Source organism: Trichechus manatus, unplaced genomic scaffold (genome assembly GCF_000243295.1).
Source record: "Trichechus manatus latirostris isolate Lorelei unplaced genomic scaffold, TriManLat1.0 scaffold00075, whole genome shotgun sequence".
Lineage (NCBI taxonomy): Eukaryota > Metazoa > Chordata > Mammalia > Sirenia > Trichechidae > Trichechus > Trichechus manatus.
In genome coordinates, this window is record NW_004444011.1 from 11,595,529 (window position 1) to 11,619,274 (window position 23,746).

The following is a 23,746-nucleotide window of genomic DNA, read 5'->3' on the forward strand; positions in this document are numbered from 1 at the left end:
TTTGGCAATAAAATTTAAAGATGAAATTATTACTCTTTAGAATACAGTTGGTTGAGTAAGTCAAACAACGATTGAATTCAATGACAAGTTCAGTCAAACTGTTTTGCATTGTATAAACATACAGCTAGCTATTTAACAGGACATTTCTTTTTTTTTTTTTTAAGCTGGAAGTGTAGTTATCATATATAGGTGAAAGCCTGAACACAATGAGCTATTGATCACTTTTTGACAATTCTAAAGGTCTCATTCATTCCACTTAAATTCACTGAAAGTTAATATTTTCTGTATCTAAAATTATGTTCTCTCTACCTACAACTTTCCGTCTTAGATTTCATACAATATTTCCTTAGTCTTTTTATATTATGACCTATATTCTTCTTATCTTTTCCCCTATCTATCCTTCTGTTTTATTCCTTTTTCTCTGGTTTACATTTTCAATGTTTAGAAAAACAAAATTAAAAAGCCATAAATCTTACCATCTCCACCAAGGATAAATATAAGAACATCCCAGCAGTAACCGTTAAGATCCAGTTTTGAACACATGGATCAGCTGATACTGAGAGACCAATGTAGAGTCCTAGGAAGGCAGTTAGAGCACTTAAAAAATTCATGAGAATGGCAATCTTAACAGAAAGTCCAGAGCTCAAGAGCACAGCAAAGTCACCTGAAGTTTAAGGGAAAAAGACAATATAATTAACATTTAACTGGTGATGCCAGTGGTAAAGTAATGTGCTATTAGATTAGCTCAAATTTCAGCGACTGGAACTGATTTTATAAGTAAAGTTGAATGACTGGTTAATAAACTGCTTTCCTATATTTCTTGAGGGTTCAGAGCCAACTCATTATACTATTAGGAAGTTACATTTCAAGTGTTCTGTTTCTTATTGACCCTGGGTGGGGCAAATGGTTAACACTGCTAACCAAAAGGTTGGAGGTTCGAATCTGCCCAGAAGTACTTTGGAAGAAAGACCTGGTGATCTACTTCTGAAAAATCAGCCATTGAAGACCTTGTGGAGCACAGTTCAACTCTGACACACATAGGGTCGCCATGAGTAGGAAGGAACTGACTAGATGGCAACTGGTTTTTGGTTTCTTATGCTGCTCCTGAAGTTAGCATACACAGGGAGATCTGTGGCACACTCTAATTCCTGATGTCTGTGACATTTTCTGGAAATGTCTGGAAATTTGCCTGCGAAATCATAAGGCAGTAAACATTATATGGGCTTTGTTATTTACTGATGCAGGTACTACTATGGTGAGAAAACACACATACACACAATAGAAGATTTTAAAATCATTGTAGAAGTTGGTTAGGAAAAAAAAATATTCCCTTTAGAAAATGATTTTACTGCCTTGATGAGTATAGGAAAATTATTATTCTTTTCACATCTTTCCTCCAAAAGAAGAATAACCTATTAATAAATTATGGAGCCTCTTTTTCTTAAAGTTTTGAGGCCTGAGAAGAGGCTGAAAACCAATGGAGACAGCCGGGGACTCCACTTCCCAGTTCCACAGCATAATCAGTCCTATGAACAGGCCTTAAACATCTTCTTCGCTGGCCTGCCACAGACTTTCACACTACACTGTGGCATTCAACTGACAATCAGTTGATTATTACGGTAGCTAAAAGCTGGAGCATACGAATATGGCAGCCACACCAGGTACATTTTAATGGGCTCAAGAAGGATCTCAGATAAACTGCTCCACAAAGGATGGGTCAATGACGAGGCAGAGAAATGTATATTGGACAATGGGTACTGAGGGGTGGGGGGTGTGCAGGGGTGGCCTAGGGGCACTGTACTCTTGAAAGTAGAAGCAGAAAGAGTGACTCTAAAATCCCACTCCCTACGGCTTATGTGTGCCTGGGCCAGCCTGTACTTGTTCTGGGTCTATTTCAGAAATGTCTATTCTAGCCCTTCTTGATTCCTGGGAGATAGGGTTTGAATTACAGGGCTATTAAGATTATCCAGAAGAAGAGTCATATGTGCATCTGCTACAATACACCTGTCATTTCAATTTATGCATGGCTTTAAACACTTTGTGTAAATCAGGTTGATGAAACCATGGTTTGGTTTTAATTTAAATGTTATTGTATCTCTTTGGTCTGTTTGCTAACATAATGGGTAAAGCTCCCCTCTTAATGTGTGTCCCACTTTTAATACGCAGATTTTAAAGGCCTTGCCAAACTTCTTTAAAATGAGGTTTCTCTGAATGGCTTTCTCCATATAGAATGCTCCAAAACCCCCAAAAAACCTCACTTCTGGCCCTGGGAAATATTGTCTCATTGAATTTCACCCTGAGGTACAGGAATTTTTTTTCCCCTACTCCTCTTCCTCTTATGGTTTAAATAAATCATGAACAACAAGTATTCATCTTTCAATCATATGTTTGAGAAATAAGCCTATTAACCGTAGCTAGAAAGATATCATGACTTTCTCAACAAGCGGAAACCAATTCCACTGTCAGACTTACCTATTTCATGTGGAATTTCATGACACAAGATAGCGATTGTCGTGGTTACTCCCGACTCAGATGAAGATGAGAAGGCTGCTCCTATTACTAGGCCATCTGCAAAATTGTGCAGGCTATCCCCAACCAGTATCATTATTGCTAACAAGCTAATGGTGTTGCCTAAAGAACCAAATGAAGGTGTGAGAAGCATTAACAGAACACTACAAATTTCATGGAATCCTTCAAACACAGCCAAAGTTCCCATCCACTATTGACTTTCTTAAACTATACCTCATTAAATAACCTTGCTTTGTTTCAGTGTTCAAAACAAGTCAGGACTGGAGATGCAAATATGGTAACCAAAATACTTGGATGGAGGATCACTAGTTTTTTATCTGATCTAATTTAAAAATGAGATAAATTATGCATGGCCATTCGTTATTTTATCACCTCATCCAGATATGCCAAAAGAAGAAAACAAAAATAATATTGTTATAAACTCCCAAAATACCACTGAGAATCTTTCCATATGTGCTTTTTGTAAAGAATTATAAAATAAATTAAGAACCTCCACATGGAATGTCTAATTTCCAAAACTGTTCCCTCTGCATCAGGTTGTCCTTAGTGTCAATCGGCTGCAGTGCTCTTTCCAGGTTGTGTGATCATTGTGTTTCCTTCAATGGTTGGTGCTAATGACCCTCCCTAACTGCCTAATTTATTCCCGAACTGTGACTGTGACAGAACCACTACCAAACTCTTCTGACCCCAAAGTTAGCTTTGAAACAATTATTTAATGTTCTCGCCTTTTTGAAAAATAACTTTCAGTATTAAACCAGCTAGATGTTGAACAAAATAAAGAAAAGCTTCTGTTTTTGTAGGATTCTATCACATAATATATATGATCTAATTTGGAGAGTCAATGAAATATTTAGGTCATAATGGACTTAATTAAGGTTTGATTTTTTGATGGTTCAATGATTAGAAAATCAATCAATACACTACATCAATAGAACAAAGGAAAAGAACCACATGATCATCTCTATGCATGTTGAAAAAGCATTTGATTAAATTCAAAACACTTTCTTGATAAAAACCCTAAAGAAGATTGGAATAGAAGGGAATTTCCTGAATATGACTCAGGGCATATATGAAAAGCCAACAGCCAACATTATACTAAATGGAGAAAGACTGAGAGCTTTCCCCTTGAAATCAGGAACAAGACAGGGTACCTGCTCTCACTACTTCTATTCAATATTGTATTAGAAGTCCTAGTCAGAGCAATAAGACAAGAAAAAAGAAATAAAAGGTATCCAGATTGGGAAAAAAAAGAAACCAGATCAGTTACTGTTGAGTCAATTCCGACTCATAGCAACCCTATAGGACAGAGTAGAACTTCCCCATAGGGTTTCTGAGGAACACCTGGTGGATTCAAACTGCTGACCTTTTGGTTAGCAGCCAAACTCTTAACCACTATGCCACCAGGGTTTCCAGATTGGAAAAGAAGAAGTAAAGTTATCTCTATTCAAGGATGATATGATCCTATATATAGAAAATCCCAGAGTCCACAAGGAAACTTCTAGAGCTAATAGAGGAATTTAGCAAAGTTGCAGGGTAAAGGTCAACAAGCAAAAATCAGTTGGGTTTCTATACACCACCAATGAGAAATCTGAAAGGGAAATTAGGGAACAATTTCATTTACAATAGCATCTAAGAGAAAAAAATACCTAAGAATAAATATAACCAGGGATGTGACGGACTTACACAATGAAAGCAATAAAACACTGCTGAAAGAGATGAAAGAAGACTTAAACAAATGGAAGTAACTTCATGTTCATGGATTGGAAACTTAATATTGTTAAGATGTCAATACTACCTGAAACAATCTATAGATTCAATACAATCCTGATCAAAATTCCAACAGCCTTCTTTACAGAAATAGAAAAACAAATCCCCTACCTTATATGGAATGGCAAGAGGCCCCAAATAGCTAAAGCAATGTTGGTATAAAAATAGACACATATACTAGTGGGATAGAATTGAGAATCCAGAAATAAACCAATACATCTATGGTCAATGATTCTTGACAAGGGAGCTAAATCTGTTCAATGGGGAAACAAGAGTCTCTTCAATAAATGGTGCTGGGAAAATTGGATTTCACATGCAAAAAAATGAAACAGGACCCATGCCTCACACCATACACAAAAACAAATTCAAAATGGATTAAGGACCTAAATGTGCAAATTAAAACTATAAAATTCTTAGAAGAGCAAGCAGGAATAATGCTATCAGGCCTAGCTTTCAACAATAGCTCATCTAATATAATAACAAAAGCACAAAAAGCTAAAGACAAAATAAATAAATGGGACATCATAAAAATTAAAAACCTTTGTTCATCAAAAGATTTTACCAAAAAAGTGAAAAGACAAGCTACTGACTGGGAGACTATCTTTGGAAACCATGTATCCAATAAGAATCTAATAACCAAAATACATACAAAACTTCAACAACTTAACAACAAAAAGACAAATAACACAGTCATAAAATGGACAAAGGACTTATAGACATTTCACTAAAAAGGGCATTCAAATGGCTACCAAACACATGAAAAGATGCTCAGCATCATTAGCTGTCAGAGAGATGCAAATCAAAGCCAAATTGAGATACCATTTCACTCCCTCTAGGATGGCTTAGGAAAAAAAAGAGAGAATAACAAATGTTGATGAGGATGTGAGGAAACTGGAACCCTTCTCCATTGCTGGTGGGAATGCAAAATGGTACAGTCATTGTGGAAAATACTGTGACAGTTCCTAAAAAACTAAAAATAGAACTACCATATGACTCAGCAATTCCACTCCTTGGTATATACCTAAAAGACATGAAAGCAGAGACTCCAAAAGAACATCGTACACCAATGTTCACTGCAGTTGTTTAGTGCAAACAACCTAAATGCCCATCAACAGATGAATGGATAAACAGAATATGGTACATACATACAACAGAATACTACTCAGCCAGTAGAAGAAATGAAGTCTTGACACATGCTAGAGTATGGATGGAGCTGGAAGACATTATGCTGAGTGAAATAAGCCAGTCACAAAAGGATAAATACTGTATGACCTCACTTATATAAAAAAAACAAGAAAAGGCAAATGTATAGAGATCAAAGTTTATTAGTGGTTACCGGGGTAGGAGGGGGGGAAAAGGGGAAGATTAAGGGTGATGGAGAAATTGCCTTAAGAGTAGGATTGCATAGCCGATTATTGTGATTGCCGTCAATAAGTTGTACACCTGTAAAAAGTTGAATTGGCAAAAGTTATGTGATAGATACATTTACAACAATGGAAGAAAAAAAAAAAGAGTAGCTGCTGAGGCTGCTTATGTACAACCACACACCTCATTGGATTTGTTTCCTTGGTTTGGAGGTGTAGGGTCATGGTTTCATAGGACATCCCAGTTAATTGGCCTAATAACGTGTTTAGTGCTTCTGTTCTACCTCGTAGTTCATTGCATAGTGCCTTGGGTCTTAAAAGCTTGTAAGCGACCATCCAAGGCACAATTGGTCTCTATTCACTTGGAGCAACAGAAGAAGAAGGAGAGTGAGGAATAAGAGGAAGATACAGAATGTGTGGCTAATTGCCTTCATGAACAACTGCCTGCTTTGCCATGAGACCAGAAGAACTGGATGGTGCCTGGCTACCATTATTAAACATTTTGATCAGACTCCATAGAAGAATCCTAATAAAAAAGGGGAAAATGTAGAACAGAATTTCAAATTCTCATGAACTCTAGACTTTCTAGAGCCATGGAGGGTGGAAGAACCCCTGAAAGTATTGCTCTGAGATAACCTTTAAAACTCAAACCAAAAAATATCCCCTGAAGTCATCCTAAAATCTGGCAATAGTTTAGCTTAACTAATAAAAAAGATTTGGCTTGCGCATTATGTCCTTTGAAGAACTATTTGTATGGGATCAAATTGACAACACCAACTCAAAGATTAGATAGGAACCTTAGGGGGCAGTGAGTATGCTGATGAGGGAGGAACAACTAAGAAAAGGAGAGTGAGAATGGTTGCACAACTCGAAGAATGTGATCAGTGCCACTAACTTGTACATGTAGAAATGGTTGAATTTGTGTATGTTTTCCTGTGTATATTCTCAACAACAACACCAAAATGAATAAAATTTAGGGGAATAAAAGGTTCAATTTTTTTAATGAGCAGAATTTTGTTTTAAAAAACCTAAAATTATAGGTTAGTATAAACCAACTATGGAGCTGAATGGCTAACAAATGCAAAAAGTATCTTGAGGACATTTATTCTGATAGTAAACTGCCCTAGTATACAATTTGATAAGAATAGTCATTAACATAAATTACCATATCCTAAAACTTCATCAAATATTCAGTTGAGTATATTCTATGTGACAGGTGTAAGTATTAGCTGTTGTTACTGTTAGAACTGAACATTAATAATTGTACTCAATAAAAAATGGGAAAAGGTTACCTTCTGGTTTCTAACTGCTACATGGTCTAAGACTGCAGGGGGACTGTATTATAATTTTATCTGCTGTTTTATTCTGGGAGTATGATTTTACTCATTTCATAACCCACACCATAAAACAAGTAACTTCAGTAAACACCAGATATCACTCCGACTATAAACCAGGAGATAGCTTATTGCCTCAGTTACAAAGGTGTCCAATGCATTTTGCTTCTAAAAACCATGCTTATTTGGAAATATCATTGTAGGAATGACCTAAGTCCTTCTTTTGGTTTACTGATTCATTTTATTCTTTGTTAAAAATGGGCAGATTCCAGGCAATAATCACAAAAGCACAGAGTAAAAATCAAATTATTGAATTCAGAGAGCTCTTATTGGCACTGCCTGGAAGTGCTCAGAATCTAATAATTCTACCAGCTGTTCCACCAATTTTCAGGAATAAAAGTTGTTCTTTGGGAAAGGAAAATAAAAATTTAAAGTAATACACTTGACAATATTGAAGCATGCAAATAAAATTGGGATTTCCATAAGCCAACATGTAGTTTTGATATTAATAGCCTATATTCAAATGGGAGATTTTTTACCCAACATATACTCTGCTGGGAAACAGTGTGGCCTATTTTTGTTGTTTATTATTTTATTATCTCTGATTATGGGTTCTAAATGTCAAATCATAGATATGTAATAAGCCATAAGGCAAATAATGCATATTTGCATGTAAGCCACAAGGAACACACTGTACATAATGTTTAAGATCATTTAAGGTGTTGTTCAGTGGAAAAGAATGACAAGCATTCACTGGTAATTTAATGTACTCATTACAAAATTATCTATTATATTTTACCTTTACTTGTGTACCTGGCAGTCATAGTGAGTGTTACGTTGCTAAACTATCAGATGTTTTCCATAGTGAAACATGGGCTGGAACTTGTATCATTTTGCTTTTTTGTTTATTTAAATCAAACTGTGGGCAGGATTCTCAGATCCTGTCTTTTGAAACACAAGTTGAGTTCCACCAATGAGGTAATATGAAACAAGTAATCAAATATTTGAAGCTAATTCAATATGTCCCTGGCAAAAGGGCAGTTGAGTAATCTAATTTGGATTTGTTCATTATTCATGCTGTATGCCAAGCTTGATATTTGAAGTGGAAAGACATCAAATCCACAGAATATTTGAGTAAGACAATCATTACTGCCTGATCTAGCATCTGCTCCTTGCTTCTAATTTTAATTGGCATATCCTTCTTTCCCCTTCCTTTCTTTTAAAGACAAAAACAAGAAAGTATACGGCAGAACTACTATGTGCCATGCATTCTAAAATTACTCCAAGAAGTAAAAATTTAGGAGAAAATATATTATTAATAATGTCCTGAAAGCAGAATTGGACAGAATATGTAATTACAAAATTTATATCAAATAAATAAATTGCATGAGTTAATATATCTAACACATTTAGAACAGTGATGGTTACAAAAGTGTTTGTCCTTATAGTATCTATATACCCAACTACACTGCAAACTAGGATAAAACCAGTGTTATTTTATTCTCCAATGTATACACATGTGCTCAAACACTTCTTGAATGAATGAAAAAATTTGAGAGGATGCATGAATGAATAATCACAAAGAAATAGTTGGTGCGTTGGCACTTCTTTGGTTCCCCAGTACTGGAGCTTGGTAGCTATATAATCCTGGGCGGTTAGTTAACCTCTTTAATAATTAGTTTCTTCATTTGTATAATTTGGGTGATAATTATTCTTACTTCATGAATTTTCTAGGAGGATTGAAAGAGATAATCCATTTCAAGCGCTTAGCATTGTGCCTGGCATAGAACAAGTGTTCAATAAATGGTGGCTATTTTTATTATTGGGTAACTAACTTATTATGGTAGAATGGTGGTAGCTAATCATGACTGCTTAACATTAAAACATTGAAAAGTTTGTCACAAAGGAGTAATACAAGTGAGAAAAATGGGGAGAAGATTCAGGAGCAACTGATGAACACCAAAACAGACAAAAAAAAAAAAACTTCAAAGAATTATTTAGAAACATGAGCAAATGAGAAGAAAGTCTTATTTAAAAAAAAAAAAAAAAAAACCTGGTAAATTAAGTTCTGAAAGATGGAAAATTCTAGAAAGGAAAAGGTTGACTGAACATTACTATGAACAACTAAGTTCTTGAATAAGATGTGAATAATGAAATATCACTGATTTAAACTCCACTATCTTCAATGACAGTGAGGAATTTTCTGTAGACTGTGATAGAAAATAAAAAACCAGTGACTGTCTCCAGACTTCACAGAGAAGCAAAAAGCTCAATCATCATGTAAGCATCATTTAAAAGAAGCCTGAATAACCACATGTGTATTTACACTAATTGAAATTTTCAGAGCATCAGTTTCAAATGTCTGGGAAAAACATAATTTCTTCTTTATAGGTTTGTGCGTATTTATTTTTTATAAACGGAATGTTAACGTGATCTTAGGTGATCTTTTTCATGCATGATATCATGCATTTGTCAAAACCGGTAAGACTGTGACACACAAGAAGTGAGCCCCAATAAAAACTATGGACTTTAGTTAACAACTATGGATCAATATTGCTTTATCACTTGTAACAAATGTACCACACCAATCCAAGATGTTAATAACAGAAATGAGTGCAGGGGATAGAGAGGGTATATGGGAACTCCATACATTCTGCACAATTCTTCTATAAACCTAAAATCCCCCCCTTCAAAATAAAGTCTGTCTTAAAGAAAAACGTCATTTTTAAAGAATATAGTTGATATTAATCAATAGTATATTTGAGAAATTGATAGCCTGTATTAACAATTTTATCATGAAGTTTTAATAATAAAATACATGCCTAATATAAAATCTATATGGTTTTGACATACTTATTTTAAAATAGGCTTAACTCTTTTCTATATCACTTTCTACAGTTAAAGTGTAGCTTTTTTTAAAAATCAGTACTCACATTTCCTGTAGAAGGCTGTCTTACTGCCTATAGGAATCTCAGCTGCCTGTGAATCTTCTGGGCTTTTCTATTTAAAATTAAAAGATAACTGATCAAAAAATAAGCATTAATCATTCTGTTGAAAAATAAAACACTTAAAAAGTTACATTGGATTTTAAAAAGCATTTTAATACTCTAGATGTGTATTACCTGTTGCCATTGAGTTGATTTCAACAAATTTAACGACCCTATAGAACACAATAGAACTGCCCCATGAAGTTTCCAAGTCTGTAATATTTATAGATAGGAGCACAATGGTTAAGTGCTTGGCTGTTAACCAAAAGGTCAGTGGTTCGAACCTACCAGCAGCTCTGTGAGAGAAAAGCCCTGGCGATCTGCTCCCATAAAGATTACAGCCTAGGAAACCCTAGGAGGCAGTTCTACTCTAGCCTATTGAGTCACTATGAGTTGGAATTGACTCCACGGCACACAACAACAACAATCTTTACAGAAGCAGACTGCCACAGCGTTCTCCCTTGGAGCGGCTGGTGGGTTCAAATCGCCCACCTTTTGGTTAGCAGCCAAGCCCTTAACTGCTGTACCACCAGGTCTCCATAGATGTATACTAGAACATCTAAATTCAGAGAGAAACCTAGAAGATAGGGCTGAAGGTCCGGAAGCAGAGCATGCTTTTTGCGCTACCTGCATTTAGATGAAAATAACACTCTTATGTAGTTCAGAATCTTCCATAGATAACAAGACAGTCCATGCTTCAGACTCTTAAATTATGAAAGCCTTTATGAAACTCAAAAGCTGCAAGAAAAAAACAATTCTTGACCTAATTTGACACCACTTCTGTGTGGTGGATCATAGATCTGGGATTTGCTTTCTGACCTTAGCAGATGGTGTATTCTGGATGGAGAAGAAACCCATGCAAACCCAGCACCTCATTCCAGACATAGTAGCATAGTCTGTTTTGTTGCTTTGCCAGTCAGTAACAGAATATTGCCAATTAAGAAAGTAGATCAACAGATTTACAAAAGACAAATAAAATAGTTAAAAAAATTTTTTCCATCCTCTCATATGCCAAAGAAATGTTTGAGGCTGGTTCCTATATATATTATGAGATAAGGTTATGTGATTTTATTTCAGAGACTGACTCATAGTTCAATTCCAGGGACGTCATTGCCCTCTCCTTGCCTCAGATTCTTATTCTATTATGTTAAAATAATACTTTGCACTTGTCTATTGAACATGTCCTTTTAAAAGAGTATTCACATAATTCCATCACACAAAATTGTAAAAACTTCGAGACAAATTTATTGTGAGACATAAACATCTCTTTTTACGTAAAAGAGAGAAAATAAAGTTCATATGTTTTAATAACAGTAATTATTCAAAAGATATAATAAAAGGCTATTTTTAGAGAAGGATGGTTGTGAAGTTGAGGGAACACTAAGTTAAGGCCTGAAGGAGACAGGATTAGTAGAGGAGGTAGGTAGGCCTCTTGCTTGAAATGATTGGATCGAGAAAGAAAGAGAGTTTGTGACAAAGAGGAAGACCCTCAATGAGACAGATTGACACAGTGGCTGCAACACTGGGCTCAAGCATAGCAACGACTGTGAGGATGATGCAGGACCATTCAGTGTTTCATTCTTTGTACACAGGGTCACTATGAGTCGGAACTGGCAGCATCTTACAACAACCAAACAGAAATAAAGAAAAACAATGTGATGCCTTTACATTCCAGATTAAAATCAAAAGCCTCTACAGTTCTATTAAAAGACAGACATTCCAATATTTACTCCAGAAGTTGCTTTTTTATTTTTTCCAAAAAAAGCTGTATATTGTCACAGTAAGGAATTTAAAGGTAAACATCCAATACAACTTGATCATTGGAAAGAATTGAGAATTCCCCTCCTTCAATCTCTATTGTCCTGAAAAAACAAGAAATTGAATCCATCAAGCAATCCTAAAATTTCATATCATTTCTATTTCACCTTTAGGTTGAACTTGCCGCTTAAATAACAAAAAGAATGGTGAATATATTAGAGAGCTAAAAGACCAAAAAAAAATTATTGCCATCAAATCAAATCCCAACTCACAGTGATCCTACAGGACAGAGTAGAACTGCCCCATAGGCTTTCCAGGGCTGTAAATGTTTATGGAAGCAGACTGCTACATCTTTCTCCCCTGGAGCAGCTGGTGGGTTTGAACCACCAGCATTTTAGTTTGCAGCCCAGCCCTTAACCACTGTGCCACCAGGGCTCCTCATTAGGAAGTTGGAGAGTTAAAAGAATTCATAGCTCATTCCGTCAGCATCAGAGTTTTTTTTCATGTGTATCTTGGCGATTTGCAGACCCTTCATTCAAACTGAAGTTAGAATTAAAGTCATTTTAAAACTAATTCCAGCCTGAAGTTATCAACTTAGGAACCACATTTAAACTGTCTAAACAACGAACACAATAAGGCTTTTAAAATCATTTTTTAAAGGAATGTTTGTTGGTCACATCTCTGAGTTAGCTCTAGATCTGAAATCTACTGCTAGACTTCTATTTTGTTATGCTAACGTCCAAGGAATGGCTTACGATACTCAGACAGGAGAAGCCACGGTGACGCAGCGATCAAGCAGTAGGCTGCTAACCAAAAGGGGGCAATTCGAATCTGCTAGCTGCTCCTTGGAAACCCTGTGAGGCAGTTTTACCCTGTCCTGTAGGGTTGCTATGAGTCAGAATTGACTGGACAGCAAAGGGTTTCAGACTTGGGAATCTATCTTCGAACTGTAAACCCTCTACCCTAAGGCTAAGGTTACAGGAGGCAGGTTTTCTAACAAAATCATATTTTACTTTCATATTAGTTTTTTCACTTTACTTTTTAGTTACCTTAAGAACTAGAATATCATTGTGAACCTGATTGGAAGTTGTGTTTTGAGAATATGGGAAATTTTGTGGAAAATTCAATACAGCAGAAAACACTTGCTATGAAACATTTCATTGGACAGAATCAGTCCTGCATTTTGAAATGAACATCCCACCCCTAAGGATCACTCAAGGGAAAATCTAAAGGTCAACTGGTTTATGAAAACTTGTTAACAAAATGATTACGGAAATGTATATTCTGTCAATCTGATCCGTACGTGTTTCGAGTTGGTGCAGATAGCAATGATTTAATCTATGGAAGATATGTTTTACTTTTTAAAACAGCTTTCAGGTGCTTGACACAGGTTTCCAAACAGTGTTTATCATGATCAAAAATAGGCAAATCAGGAGTGAATTCTATTTATCTATTCCACTGATGTTCATCTGTTTATTAAAGAATAAAGGAAAGAAGAAAATCAAATCAGTAGAACGCTTCAGATCAGTAACCTACCAGCTGGATGGTTGACGTAGATTGGCCCCCACCTGACTGGTCACTTAACTCAGAGTCCAGTGCAAGATGGTGGGAGTGCCCCACATGTCCATTAACCAAAGACGCGTCCTGCTGGGTGAGGATGGTCTACGATTAGTGCTGAAGCCAGAATACCACAGTTGCAGACTTTGTCAGTTCCATGATTCAATTAAGCATTTGCTCCCAGGCCAAAATGATGGAGGCACAAAAAGAAAACTAAGAAGATCTCACTGTGGTAAATACTTGCTAATATGTCTTATCTTGCAGAAGCCCAGGCCTGCTCTGACACACCATGCATATTCAGAAAGATTTAAGAATTCAACTTCAAAGAATGTCTAGCTATATTTAAAAGAGGCTTAACAAATGGTTGTATTCTATATTGTCTTCAAGACAATAAAAATTATATGTACCAAAAAAATTATATTTACTACAAAATTATAATTCGCATTCTTTCTCATGGAGTTACTAAAACGATAACAATTGAAGTTGTGTTTTACATTATAACTACTAAAATAATAGCTCCAAAAATGTATTCATCAATTAAAGTACTGAATCTAATGAAACATTTGCATTTATTTTGTACATATCATGAATCTTAAAATTATGTTCTCAAAAACTCATTTTTAGTGCCCTGAAAACCACAAGCACATCCTGAATAAATTCTACATTTTTGAGTGTTCACAATTTCACCATTTCATCCTGGTTACATATTTAATATTTATGCATAGGCAGATATTCTGGCTTTCTAACTTGGTTTCCCCAGCCCAGGAATGATAATTTGTTGTGTATAAATGGGGATCTATTTGTTGTTTATGCCTATTGAGATTAGAACTCTTTTGTGGGTATTAAGTCTCTAAATCTTAAGCATAAGTGCTGTAATAGAAGCCAACATTCCTAATTTCCAAGTTTTCTATAGATCTTAGCTTGTGTCTTGGGCCAAAGAACAACCCTAGTTTGTTCAAACACAGATGTTTTGTAAGATTTTACTATAAAAAGTTTTAAACACACAGAAAAATTGAAAGAATTTTAGCATGAAGACTCATATACCCACTTCCTAGATGCTATCATCACATTTTACTTTGCTTATTTTATCACTTATCTATCCATCTATGATGCTTTTCTCTGTCCATCAATCTTATTTTTTGATGTATAAAACAGAATCTGGAGTAATTTTAGGAATAATGATAAAAAACCAATGTTCATATTTTAAAGGGCTATTATTAACATTTGCCATAGGCACAGACACTTTAATCTGGGTTTCCAGTTGTCCTATGAACAGATAAAGAGCTAGGGAATAAGTAGAAATCCATGCAGGACTGCAGGGCTGCAGGACTCCAGGATTTGGGAAAGAATTTTCACTTTATTTTTATCTCCTGGAATTAACCTATTTTTTCTTATACAATAATGTGCAAGAGCAAAGAAAAAGTGATCCATAATAAACCACAGTGTTAATTAATATGGATAATTATCTTTAAAATATGAGTTTATGCCAAAATATATTGTGCTTTTCACTTTTCATGATATACTTAGAAGTTTATCAAATACAGCACAGTGAAAGAAATCACTCAAGCTGAAAAAAGATCTGCTGAAAATCCTACCGATTCCTGACCTTCTTGTTTTATCATTTTAAATGACCCTAAGATAGAAAGTGACATGCAATTTTGAGAATTTTCAAAAGCTTTTTTCTTCATTTGGTTGTTTTGTTAGGAAAGATATCCAAACGCTGACTAGTAGCCAGCCCGTTGGTCAGGACATGTGATAGTCTCCTGCTTCTGAACCGTTTGGAGGCCAAATGGCCGGTGGTAACAATTACGTTAACTGGTCAGCAACAAATGTCAAAAAAAAAAAAAAAAAAAAAAGGTCAAATTTATGGGGAACCTGCCAGTTAGGTTGATCTGAGCATTCTATAAAACGGAGTTCTATCCCTTACTCAGACAACTTCATGAAGATGTCAATTACTTTTGAAGAAATACTTTTGAAATAAAAGATTATTATAAAATCCTAAAGCATAAGATAAGTAAAATTTAAATATACCTTGGTATTTGGTGACACAAGAAGAATAAAACATTTTTCTATTAAGAAAAAGCCATGGATGCCTCCGATTAATCCCAACAGTTTCCAAATATGACCCTTGCTTTCATGGAAATGTCCCAGTTCTGAGGCTTCTTGTTTATGTAAACCAAGAATCTAAAAGTAAAATAAAAAGCAACAACAACAAAAAACAAATATTAGAGTCTTGTTGAATATATCCAACTTTTATGCTGGGGAAGCCCATGACTACTCTTGAAATCATTCAAAGCCCAGTTTGATTCTGAGTATGTGAATACTTCTGCTATATGGATTAATCAGAGTCAAATAAATGTGTGCAATAGGAAATAAAGGAAAGCTTTGAACAGCTTGGACTAATGAATAAAATGAAGCCTAAGCTTTATTTCAACAAGTGACCTAGATTCTCATACACTCTTAGTCCTATAGCTCAATTCTTTTTTTCTTTCAGGAGTTCAATCCACGTCTGATTGCACAAAGCAAGGCTTTATATAAAATCAATGTATTTTATATCTTGAACAACAGGGATATATTTCATTTAGGGTTACTTCTCCCCACACCCCATTGCAAGTAAAGCAAACTTTAATAAATATTCAGACAAGTAAGAAATCACCTGGAAGAGTTTCTCCATTGAATGCATAGTAAATGCATAGTATATACCATTGAGTACATAATATATTATTGCCAATACTGTCAGCCCTCTGTGATACAAAAGGATACAAGGTATGCATTAGGAATTTTCATCTAGTTGACTCATTCCACTGGTTGACCTCAGGATTTCTTGTGAGCTAGTAAATCATGTGTAACATATTGCCTCCCCAGAAGGCAATTTGTGAAATAGCTCAGTGGTTTCCAGGTTTGGAATGTTACTGACCAGTAAATTGAACAACAACAACAATAACAATAAAGAAATTACATGTGTATATATCGCATGTATATATGTTCATACATATACATATGTAGGTATTCATGTGTGTGTATATGTATACACGGAGCCCTGTTGGCACAGTGGTTAAGAAATGGACTGCTAACCAAAAGGTGTGCAGTTCAAATCCACCAGCTGCTCCTTGGAAACCCTATGCGGCTGTTCTACTCTGTCCTGTAGGGTCGCTATGAGTTGGAATTGACTCCATGGCAACGGGTTATATGGATGTGGGGCCCTGGTGGCTCAGTGGTTAAGCATTTGACTGCTAACCAAAAGGTTGGCAGTTCGAATCAACCAGCCGCTCCTCGGAAACCCTATGGGGCAGTTCTACTCTGTCCTATAGAGTCGCTATGAGTCGAAATTGACTCTACGGCAATGGGTTTTTTTTTTTGGTTCTTGGTTTTTGGTATATGGATATAGCTATAACTGAAAATCTATATATGTTAGCCCACTTTTTCTTTTGGTAGGACATTAAATGAAACCCACCTAATTTTGTGATTACCATTATTACACAGAATAGAGGACATTGTAATATCAGAAGACAAAACAAAATTTAAAAAAATAAGCAGAAGACCTGAAATCTCAGAATAAAATATAGACCTTTAAGTTGAATAAATTCAGGTAATGAAAATAAGAAGTCATTACAGTGGCAGTTTTTCTCATTTCTGTGTAGACCTTTGAAAACTTGCCAAGGACCACGTTCAGGAACCACTGATTGACCGAGCTCTTCACTATGCTTGTCCCCTACTGTGCTGCATCTTTCTTCCTCTTTGTGTTATCTTTTATCCTTATCTCTTTTCTCAAGTAAAAACACTCCTTCTAGATTCCAGGAAGCCCAGCTAATCTAGGGTCACCTCTGTAACATATTTGTGCAATGCCAGCTGACAGCACCCCCCACACGATCCCCTCCTGCCCTGAGCTGCGCACTCTCCCATCAGGGGGACCCATGCAGCCTTGAGGTCCTTTTGCTGTTTTCCAGGACCCTGGGCATGTACAGCTCTGCAGCCAGGGTGGTGACCTAGAAAATGCCTCTACCACTGCTGCAAGCCAGTAAGCCCTGAAACATTTCCAGAAAATTAGATTACAAGGGAAATTAAAACTAATAAACAGTTCCTTTTAGCTCTCCAGTGCTCACTTTGTGATTTCAGAATATTCAATAATTATTGAGCCTTTAAGCAGTAAGAGTGACCCTATAGGAAGTTGCCAGAGGCTTGTGGAAAATTTTAACATCTCAGGCTTTGTGAGAGGGGTGATCATTTGTCCATGGTTGTTATTCATAGTAAGAGATTTCGTGGGGGAACAGATAACCTCATCTGAAGAACTTTCCGCCAGCATTGTTTGCATCTCCAGCCTTAATCCTTTTATTTCTGACAAATAAAGAACCTCAGAAGACTTCAGCAAAGGGCCACATTCCTGGTGCTTACATTTTTTCTTAAGGGAAATCTAAACACTATTAGTCAGGTAGGAAAGAGAAGTCCATTCAGGTGGTTCAAGTGAAGAGACTTTAATAAGGACCATTACAGAGGTGTGGGCAGGGTCAAGGGTACAAACAAGGGATAGTAAGGAGCCCAGAGACTAGAAAGCCCAGAAAACCTAGCATCCTCAGGCTGAAAGGGCAAAGGGAGGGAATAATGTGACTGGAGCCCATTCAGAGCTGAAGCTGGAGAGGACAGGCCTCCCATGGGAGCTGCAGTGATGGAGGGAATGAGTTACTTGAGTTACTCCTAAGGGAGGCACCAAAGCCAGGAGGGAGGGAGGAGGAAATACCCCTGCCTCTGTCAGCTCTTACCTTGGGTTTTCTGTTGTGTTGCCTATTGATTGAATCAAAACAAAAATTCAGCCTGTATAAATGAAATAGAGAATAGAAAAACAATAGAAAGAATCAACAAAACCAAAAGTTGGTTCTTAGAAAGAATCAACAAAATCGACAAACCACTGGCCAGACTGACAAAAGAAAAACAGGAGAGGACGCAAATAACCCATATAAGAAATGAAATGAGTGACATTACAACAGACCCAACTGAAATAAAAAGTATAGTTTTATGAAAAACTATACTCTAACAAATTTGAAAACCTAGAGGAAATGGACAAATTTCTAGAAACACACTACTTACCCAAACTACAACAAAGTGACATTGAAAATCTGAACAGACCCATAACAAGAGAAGAGATAGAAAAGGTAATTTAAAAAACTCCCAACAAAAAAAAGCCCTGGCCCAGATTGCTTCACTGGAGAATTCTACCAAACATTCAGAGAAGAGCTTGCAACAGTACTACTAAAACTATTTCAGAACATAGAAAAGGAAGTGATACTTCTGAATTCATTCTATGAAAGCAGCATAACCCTGATATCAGAACCAGGCAAAAGTGCCAGCAAAAAAGAAAATTACAGACCAATATCTCTCATGAATATAGATGCAAACATTCTGAACAAAATTCTAGCCAATAGAATTCAGCATCATATCAAAAAAATAATACACCACGACCAAGTAGGATTCATACCAGGTATGCAAGGATGGTTCAACATTAGAAAATCAATCAACGTAATCCACCACATAAATAAAAGGAAAGAAAAGAATCACATGATCATCTCAATTGACACAGAAAGGGCATTTGACAAAGTCCAACACCCATTCCTGATAAAAACTCTCAATAAAATAGGAATACAAGGGACATTCCTCAACATAATAAAGGGCATCTATGCAAAACCAACATCCAACATCATTCTTAATGGAGAGAGGCTGAAAACTTTCCCCTTGTGAAAAGGAACAAGACAAGGATGCCCTTTATCACCACTCCTATTTAACATTGTGCTGGAAGTGCTACCTAGAGCAACAAGGCAAGAAAAAGAAATAAAGCGCATCCAAATTGGTAATGAAGAAGTTAAACTGTCCCTGGTTGTGGATGATATGATACTATACATAGAAAACTCTACAGACTCCATGAGAAATCTACTGGAACTAATAGAAAGATTCAGCAGAGTAGCAGGCTACAAGAGAAACATACAAAAATCAGTTAGATTCCTATACACCAATAAAGAGAATGATGAAAAGGAAGTCAGGAAACAATACCATTTATAATAGCCCCTAAAAAAAAATTTAAGAATAAATCTAACAAGGGATGTAAAAGACCTATACAAAGAAAACTACAAAACACTACTGCAAGAAACCCAAAGGGATCTACATAAATGGAAAAACATACCACGCTCATGGATAGGTAGACTCAAGATGGTGAAAATGACAATTCTACCCAAAGCAATTTACAAATACAATGCAATTCCCATCCAAATACCAACAACATTCTTCAAAGGAATGAAAAAACTAACCATTAACTTTATATGGAAAGGGAAGAAGCCCTGAATAAGTAAAGCACTACTGAAAAAGAAGAATACAGTAGGAGGACTCACCCTACCTGACCTGAGAACCTACTATACAGCTATGGTAGTCAAAACAGCCTGGTACTGGTACAACGGCAGATACATTGACCAATGGAACAGAATTGAGAACCCAGATGTAAATCCATCCACCTATGGTCGCCTGATCTTCGAGAAGGCCCAAAGTCCATCAAATGGGGAAAAGACAGTCTTTTTAACAAATGGTGCTGGCAAAACTGGATATCCAACTGCAAAAAAATTAAACAGGACCCATACCTCACATCATATACAAAAACTAATTCAAAATGGATCAATGACCGAAATATAAAGCCAAAAACTATAAACTTCATAGAAGAAAAAATAGGACCAATGCTACTGGCCCTAATACACGGCATTAACAGGATACAAACCATAACCATCAACACACAAACTCCAGAAGATAAGCTAGATAACCAGGATCTTCTAAAAATCAAATACCTATGCTATTCAAAAGACTTCATCAAAAGAGTAAAAAAAGAGAGAGGCAGGGCCAGGATGGCTTCCTATATCCATCTTACAATAAAGATCTGGAAAAACAAGTGATTTGATTGTATATGAATATTAGGAGCCCTGAACAAGGCAAAGTTGAGGAATCGGACTTAGTGACAGGGGGAGAGGGAGATGGTTCTAAAGAAGCAAGAAGTGCTGCAGTTTCCACATTGAGAAAGATCTGGCAGCAGAGATTCTGGTTGGACACTCCGAATGAGTGAAAAGGAGTTCCCAAGTGGCTAAAGATAAGTACATGTGTGCGGCCTTAGGCGGGGATTTAAAAAAAAAAAATGCTCATTTGGGAAAAACCTCTCTGCCTTTTACCTCCTCCCTCCCTGCTCTGCACCAGGAGTCTGCTGGACCGGAAGTAGATCCCAAAAGGCACACTGACCCATTCTCCTGGCCTTGGAGAGGGAACAAATAAGCTACTGGCTCCCCTAAGCCAGGAACTCAGGGTCAGCACAGCTCCTTTGCTAGGCACAGACATAAGGGGTCTGCAGATTTTGAGTGCCTTACACCACTGTATAGACTTGTGAGGATCCATCTCAACCGCGTTAGCCCTCACTACCACAGTTCAACAGGGTAAACATCTGAAGTTTAACTTCAACAGTTTCAGCTGTGAAGTGGCAGATTTGTGACCCTTGACACAGCCCGGCCCCTTAAGTAGGCACTTTTATCGATCCGCAACAGGGGCTTGAAGACTGGTGGCATCACCTACACCACCTAGTCACCTGCTACAGGAGTCCAAGAAAAAGTGGTGTCCTCGAGTCATTACAGCTAACAGAGTGGGGCGCTCATAGTCTGGCTGCAAAACTCACCTACCTACCGTCATAGGGAATAGGGACATGCTTTCCTTTCAGACTCTATGGGGCAACAGTCAGCCCCCTGCCTGACTCAGTGTGTGACCCCCTACCGCAGCCAGATACCAGTGCCTACACCAATCACCCATGCCTGTCTAAGACTGTAGGTGACAGCCTGCACCACACACTTGATGACTGACTGCCTGGACACCTGAGCTGAACCCATACAGGAAAATTTAATGGACTCCTATGTGCACATACTTAGTTACAGAGCTAACTATCTGGTGACAGGATGTCAGAGCTTCAAAGGTGCCAATAATCAAACCAGTGCACACAAGCAGACTATTGGGGCATATCAAAACAAAACAAGAAGCTAGGACTCACTAAACAAATATAAAATAAAATTATAAAAACTTATTGATGGCTTGGAGACAACAGTTAATATCAAATCACATAAAGAGGAAGTCCAGATAAAGAATCAATAAATTCTCTGGAGGAAGAGAATTTCTTGGAATTACCAGAGGCAGAATACAGAAGATTAATACACAGAACTCTTCTAGAAATTGGAAAGGAAATTCACTAAAACGGAGAAATGGCCAAAAAACATACAGACAAAGTAGTAGCAGAACTTAAAAAAGTTATTCAAGAACATAATGACAAATTTAATAGGCTGAAAGAATCCATAGAGAGACAGGAATCAGAAATCCAGAAGATTAACAATAAAATTTCAGAATTAGACAACTCAACAGAAAGTCATAGGAGCAGAATTGAGGCAGTAGAAGTTAGAATTAGTGATATTGAAGACAAAGCACTTGATGCCAACTTACTTGAGGAAAAATCAGATAAAAGAAATAAAAATAATGAAGAAACTCTAAGAGTCATGTGGGACTCTATCAAGAGAGATAATGTAGGAGTGACTGGAGTACAAGAACAGAGGGGGTTAACAGAAAATACAGAGAAAATTGTTGAAGATTTGTTGACAGAAAACTTCCCTGATATCATGAAAGATGAGAAGATATCTATCCAAGATGCTCATTGAACCCCACATAAGGTAGATCCCAAAAGAAAGTCACCAAGACATGTTATTATCAAACTTACCAAAACAATGATAAAGAAAGAATTTTAATAGTGGCAAGGGACAAAAGAAAAATCATTTACAAAGGAGAGGCAATTAGAATAAGATCGGACTACTCAGCAGAAACCATGCAGGCAAGAAGGCAATGGGATGACATATTAAAGCCTTGAAGGAAAACAACTGCCAGCCAAGAATTATATGTCCAGCAAAACTGTATCTCAAATATGATGGCAAAATTAGGGCATTTCCAGATAAACAGAAGTTTAGCGAATTTGTAAAAAGCATACCAAAATTATAAGACATACTAAAGGGAGTCATACGGTTAGATAATCAATAACATCAGATAACAATGCAAGACTAGAACACAGGACAGAGCAACCAGATATTGACTGAGATAGGGAAGTTGAAAATACATCAAAGCTAAAATATTGAAAATAGGGAAACAGAGATATCAATATGTAAAAAAGGACAACATTAAAACAAAAAAGAGAGACTTAAAAATGCAGGCATTGATTTTTCATGTGGAGGGGAAGTCAAGGCAATAAAAGTAATAAAAGACTGGTATAAACTTAGAAAAATAGGGGTAAATATTAAGGAAACCACAAAGGAATCTAACAATACTACAAATCAAAATAAAAAAGTAGAAACACATAAAGACCCAGCAAACACAAAATCTACAACAATGAAAAAGAGAAAAAAAAATACACAAATAAAAATGACTTGGCACAGAAAATTAAGGGGAACAAACTGTGAACAACACACAGAAAGAGACATCAGGATGACAGCACTAAACTCATACCTATCAATAATTACGCTAAATATAAATGGACTTAATGCACCAATAAAGAGACAGAGAGTGGCAGATTGGATAAAAAAGCACGATCCATCTATGCTGCCTATAAGAGACGCACCTTAGACTGAAAGACTCAAACAGGCTAAAACTCAAAGGATGGAAAAAAATACGTCAAGCAAACAACAGTCAAAAAAGAGCAGGAGTGGCAATATTAATCTCTGACAAAATAGACTTTAAAGTAACATCCACCACAAAGGATAAGGAAGGACACTACATAATGATTAAAGGGTCAATACACCAGGAGGACATAGCTATAATAAATATTTACGCACCCAACAACAAGGCTCCAAAATACATAAAACAAACTCCAACAGCACTGAAAAGAGAGATAGACAACTCCACAACAGTAGTAGGAGACTTCAACACACCACTTTTGGTGAAGGACAGAACATCCAGAAAAAAGCTCAACAAACACAAAGAAGAGCTAAATGCTACAATCAACCAATTTGATCTCATAGACATATACTGAACACTGCACCCAACAGCAGCCAAGTACGCTTTCTTTTCCAACCCACATGGAACATTCTCCAGAATAGACCACATATAAGGCCATAAAGCAAGCCTTAACAAAATCCAAAACACTGAAATATTACAAAGCATCTTTTCTGACCGTAAAGTCATAAAAGTGGAAATCAACAACACAAAAAGCAAGGAAAAAAAATCAAGCATGTGAAAACTGAATAACACCTTGCTCAAAAACTACTGGGTTATAGAAGAAATTAAGAATGGAATAAAGAAATTCATAGAATCAAACAAGAATGAAAACACATCCTACCAGAACCTTTGGGACACAGCAAAAGCAGTGCTCAGAGGTCAGTTTATAGCAATAAATGCACACATTCAAAAAGAAGAA

The 23,746-nt window shown here is 36.5% G+C and overlaps 1 protein-coding gene across 4 annotated transcripts in view; it reads right to left on the reverse strand.

The window, feature by feature from the left end:
• SLC39A12 (solute carrier family 39 member 12) overlaps positions 1 to 23,746 on the reverse strand; it is a 90,055-nt gene that overhangs the window by 27,627 nt on the left and 38,682 nt on the right. For 2 of the 4 annotated variants that reach the window (XM_004380556.1, XM_004380554.2), the window contains exons 7-11: positions 15,328 to 15,480; positions 13,276 to 13,386; positions 9,928 to 9,994; positions 2,473 to 2,631; positions 477 to 664 (exon numbers count right to left, since the gene is read on the reverse strand). In XM_004380556.1, coding sequence (XP_004380613.1) covers positions 477 to 664; positions 2,473 to 2,631; positions 9,928 to 9,994; positions 13,276 to 13,386; positions 15,328 to 15,480 — 678 coding nt within the window. The remainder of the gene's footprint in view (positions 1 to 476; positions 665 to 2,472; positions 2,632 to 9,927; positions 9,995 to 13,275; positions 13,387 to 15,327; positions 15,481 to 23,746) is intronic. The other 2 variants (XM_012556717.2, XM_004380555.2) reach the window with 2 other exon arrangements.